Source organism: Alligator sinensis, unplaced genomic scaffold (genome assembly GCF_000455745.1).
Source record: "Alligator sinensis unplaced genomic scaffold, ASM45574v1 scaffold492_1, whole genome shotgun sequence".
Taxonomy (NCBI): Eukaryota; Metazoa; Chordata; order Crocodylia; family Alligatoridae; genus Alligator; species Alligator sinensis.
Window position 1 is genome coordinate 1,185,449 of NW_005842186.1, and position 4,055 is coordinate 1,189,503.

Below are 4,055 nucleotides of genomic sequence, written 5' to 3' on the forward strand. Positions count from 1 at the left end.
CAGACGATGAACCAGCTGGACCAATGTATGTATTTTATCTGGATATATCAAGCAAGTGGCTGAACTGTTACTGAATAGGGAGATTAAGAACACTTACTGTGCAAGAATGTGATTGTCATATAGTGGGGGGAAGGGGGTGCAGCATGCATGTGTTTTAAGGGAAAACAGTCCCTGCACCAGGGAGCCTAGTTTGAGTTGACACATTTTGATCCCACACCCCATTCTAAGCCAGGAAGAGAAATGAAACAAAATGGAAAAAGGATGGATGTGAGAGGTGAAGGGTTTATTTGCAGAGCTGTACACATTGCCAGGGGTTCCATACACTGATATTTAGGGCCCTAACCCCTCTGTTTACAGATCTGTAAACATTTAGAAAAGGGGTCACGTTGGCAAGAAGCGGAGGCATGCATTGTGGATATTTGCTTTTACCAAAATATTATAGCCAGAAGTGCATTCCTGTCCATCTAGGAAAGAACTATATTTACCCAATACAAGACCCTGAATGTAAGATGCCCCCCCATTAATTAGATTCCACACAAGGAAAATATATAGATTTATTCTAACTTTCTGTGTACAGAATCTAATTATTGGAGGATCATCTTCAATTCATCTCCCCCCCTCCCCTGCAGGTATTGCAGGTAGCTGGGGGGAGAGGTGATGAAGAGACAATTTTGCGGCAGGTGCTGGGGAGCAGACACTGAGAAAAGGCAGGCAGCTTGCCCCTTACTTGTCCTCCCACTTAATCCCCTTGTGCCTGCCCCCTGCAGCCTCAGGCTGCCGAATTCTTCCTTCCTCTGTTTTCCCCTTTGCCCCCCTCCACGCTGCTTCTTCCCCTCTTCCCCCTGTCTCCCAACTCCTCCACTCCCCACCTTACTTTTGCTCCGTGCGGGCAGACTGTCCCTGCTGCAGCCCAGGGGTGCGGAGCTTGGCTCTAGCCCAGCCCTGTAGCAGTGGTGCAGAGCTGGCATTGCTGCTACAGGACTGCACTGGAGTGGAGCACGTGCTTCATGCTCCAGGCTGCAGTGAGGACAGCCTGCCTGCACAGAGCAAAGCTGAGGAGTAGGGGAGAGGAAGAAGCAGTGGTTGGGGGCAGGGAGGAGTGGTGTGGCATGCAGAGGCTGGAACAGGAGGGAGCAGGCAGTGGCTCCAGCTCTGACACTGGGTTGGGGCTGGAGCAGCAGCAGCTGCCTGCCCCCTGCTACCTCATGCTCAGTTGTAAGCCAAGGGGCTTTTCCCCATGTCAGATGGGGGGTTGGGGGAGGGGGGGACTTGTCTTCTAATAGAGTAAATATGGTTTGTGCACAATAGTTTGGCAAACTGAAAAAAGGGCTTATTCTCTAATCAAACTGGGGAGCAAAACCAGTGATCCAGGAGGTAAATAGCATTGTAGGAAGAGTTTGTAAACGACCTTCTGCTAAAAATTGGGAGCCTGTTAGATACGAATTCATGCAGTTTTTATGAACTATTTCTCTATACTAAAGCTTTCTCGTGCACAGGGATTGGAATTTGACTTCCCTTTGAGTGCCTTGTCTGCTAAGCATGCTGTTGACTTTTAAATTTAACCATTTTTATGAGATTTTTTTTCTCCCTTTAAAGGAAAACCAACTCTACAAATAATCACAAAGACAAAAACCTACGCCAGAGAAACACAAATTAAAAGTATTGCTTATAATGTAAGTATGACTTTTATTTCCACATTTTTACCTTTCACATGTTCAGATATGGTCTAGAGCCTTTCTCTTGTCATGGAAATAAGGAGTATTTCAGTAATTCACACTGATGGAGCTCTCACACTGATGAAAGCATGCGACTTTCTAATGTACTGAAGTATTTACGATGGTATCAGAATATTTTAATAATAAAGTGTTGCTGTCCCCAAACTCCTTTAGCTTTCAGAAAACTTGATGTTAAAAGGATTGTTGGTTTTGTTTTGTTTTTTAAATCCTGCCATGACTGTCTGAGCAGGCTGCTGATGAAGTGTCTGCATAGCCCTAGATTAACTCCATGTAGCACTTTGGGCTAAAAGCAAAAAACCCAAAAGATGGTTTGTTCAGGTTCTGGAACGTGCAAGGTGGGGGTCTTGCTAAATGTTTGCAGCTCTAGGAGAGAACCTGGTATTGAAATGTTTGAGGTTGTAACAAAAACAGGCAAACCTTTGTCTCCTACTCTGATAAACACGTGAGTATCAGCTTCATTCTGTGTAGGCTTCAGGATGGTGGTGATCCCTGACTGACACTTTTTCTCAAGTCTTTTTTTTTCTTTTTTTGTTTCAGAGCTTTAAGTTTCTGAGAGACTGATGGCAATATGACCTGCTAAAATGAATGGTTGGAACTCTTGATACTAGAACTCCAGTTCTATTTGACTTTTTTCCTTTTCAAGTGAGCAAACAATATGACTGTCTAAAGCATGCCTTATTTAGCCTCTCCTGTAAGGATGACCTAGCCAGATAAATTTTAATAATGCTTCAGTGTAGAAGGTGTAAACTATTTTGGGCTTGATGTGCTGTGAATGTTGCTTTTTTTTTTTTTCCCCCTTAAGATATTTAAACACTAGAAGTAAGAGTCAGATCATGCATGCGCCATTTTTTACTTACTCTAGCTGTTAAATTGGCAAAGCTCTAAATGCACTGCTGCCATCTAGTGGTAACTTTTTGTAAAGTACAGCAAAACCTAAAAATATATACAGTATATATTTATATTTTGGGGGGGAGGGGGGAAAACCAAAGTACAGTAAATGTGTTTCATTTTTAAGCTGCTGATATTCATTCCGTATATTATATGTCTGAGAGATGAGATAATTATGCTGTTCTGGTACTTGTAGAGGAATAATATAAATTGAAATTATCTTAAGGGCTTAACCTATGTGGAAAGACTTGGGGGTCCTGATAATCAAAGACTTTAAAAGCTGGAACAGTCCAACAAGTGGTGATGAACTGCAGTAAAGATACTTCAGTTTATATAAATATATATATATATATATGATTGCTTTTTAAGTGATTTTTTTGTTAATCATGTAAATTCTCAAATCCTTTTGCACTGATGTGTTCAACATATTCTTGTACATTCAATTCAGGCAAACTTTTATAATTTACTTTTTTTGTTTTGTTTTAAATGATGTTGAAACGTTACAGCATGGTGATATTCTATGCAACTAGTTATACTCTTTAGTTTGACACTGTAACTTCTCATGTTGATTTAAGGACTGACTGTAGAATTACAGACCTACCAGGGTCCTCATGTCGTGCATAACTGTAGATGCATGAACTTGTGTTCTGTGTATTTGTTGAAGTGCAATGATGTATAAAAAGTGGATTCACCTGTTTTTAAGAATAAAACACTGACAAAAAACACATTTGAAGCAATTTATCAAGTATCCAAACATTGACTTTTTTGTGTTTACTAAGTAACATTAACATTTCTCATCCTTCTGTCAGTTTTTTCAGTTCCTTCTCCACTTCTTCCACAAAGGTTGGGAAATTCTGATCCATGAGACACAAGCGAATAAAAGGTCCCAAGTCTTTGGCACTCCACACACAATGCTGATACGCATGAGGGAGCTCAGATTTTGAGTTCAGTACAGACTGCAAAAGTAAACCCAAAGATGGTTTTTATTTAGGGTCCATTTTGTTGTCAGTGAAATTCAAGTTCCCTTTTAGATGCTCAGCAATCATGGCTTCATAGAAATGCTCATGCACACTTAAGAGAAGTAACAGGTAACCTTTTTGCAACAGGCATGACCAGTACTAAAATGAAGTCAGCTGAACAGAAGTCAGATTCCAACTGCTAGAAAAACTAGACTTGACGTCATTTAAACAGGCTGGGTCACATGGTAGCTGCCTTGTAATAGTATTTCTCTTGAGTAACATTTTTGTTAAATGCGAAAAACCCAAGGGAGTTTGCAGACCATTTTAGAAATTACATTGATAAGATTTTGAGGAGGATGCCAGGTACAGAAGAGAAAGGAAGCAAAGTGAAGCTCTCTAGGTAGGAAATGGTCAGTTTTGTGGTTGCCCACGTTTCCATCCGTTACACTGGATGATGGGGAAATGCAGGGAA

General features: G+C 41.0%; 2 protein-coding genes across 2 annotated transcripts in view; one reads left to right on the forward strand and one right to left on the reverse strand.

The window, feature by feature from the left end:
- The window catches only part of NPTN (neuroplastin), a 44,750-nt gene extending 41,385 nt beyond the window's left edge, over nucleotides 1-3,365 (forward strand). Inside the window, exons 6-8 of the mRNA XM_025207175.1 lie at nucleotides 4-25; nucleotides 1,597-1,673; nucleotides 2,274-3,365. Of these exons, the coding sequence (XP_025062960.1) occupies nucleotides 4-25; nucleotides 1,597-1,657 (83 nt within the window). The 3' untranslated portion in view covers nucleotides 1,658-1,673; nucleotides 2,274-3,365. The remainder of the gene's footprint in view (nucleotides 1-3; nucleotides 26-1,596; nucleotides 1,674-2,273) is intronic.
- The window catches only part of REC114 (REC114 meiotic recombination protein), a 66,546-nt gene continuing 65,856 nt past the window's right edge, over nucleotides 3,366-4,055 (reverse strand). Inside the window, exon 6 of the mRNA XM_006026268.3 lies at nucleotides 3,366-3,580. Coding sequence (XP_006026330.1) covers nucleotides 3,419-3,580 — 162 coding nt within the window. The 3' untranslated portion in view covers nucleotides 3,366-3,418. The remainder of the gene's footprint in view (nucleotides 3,581-4,055) is intronic.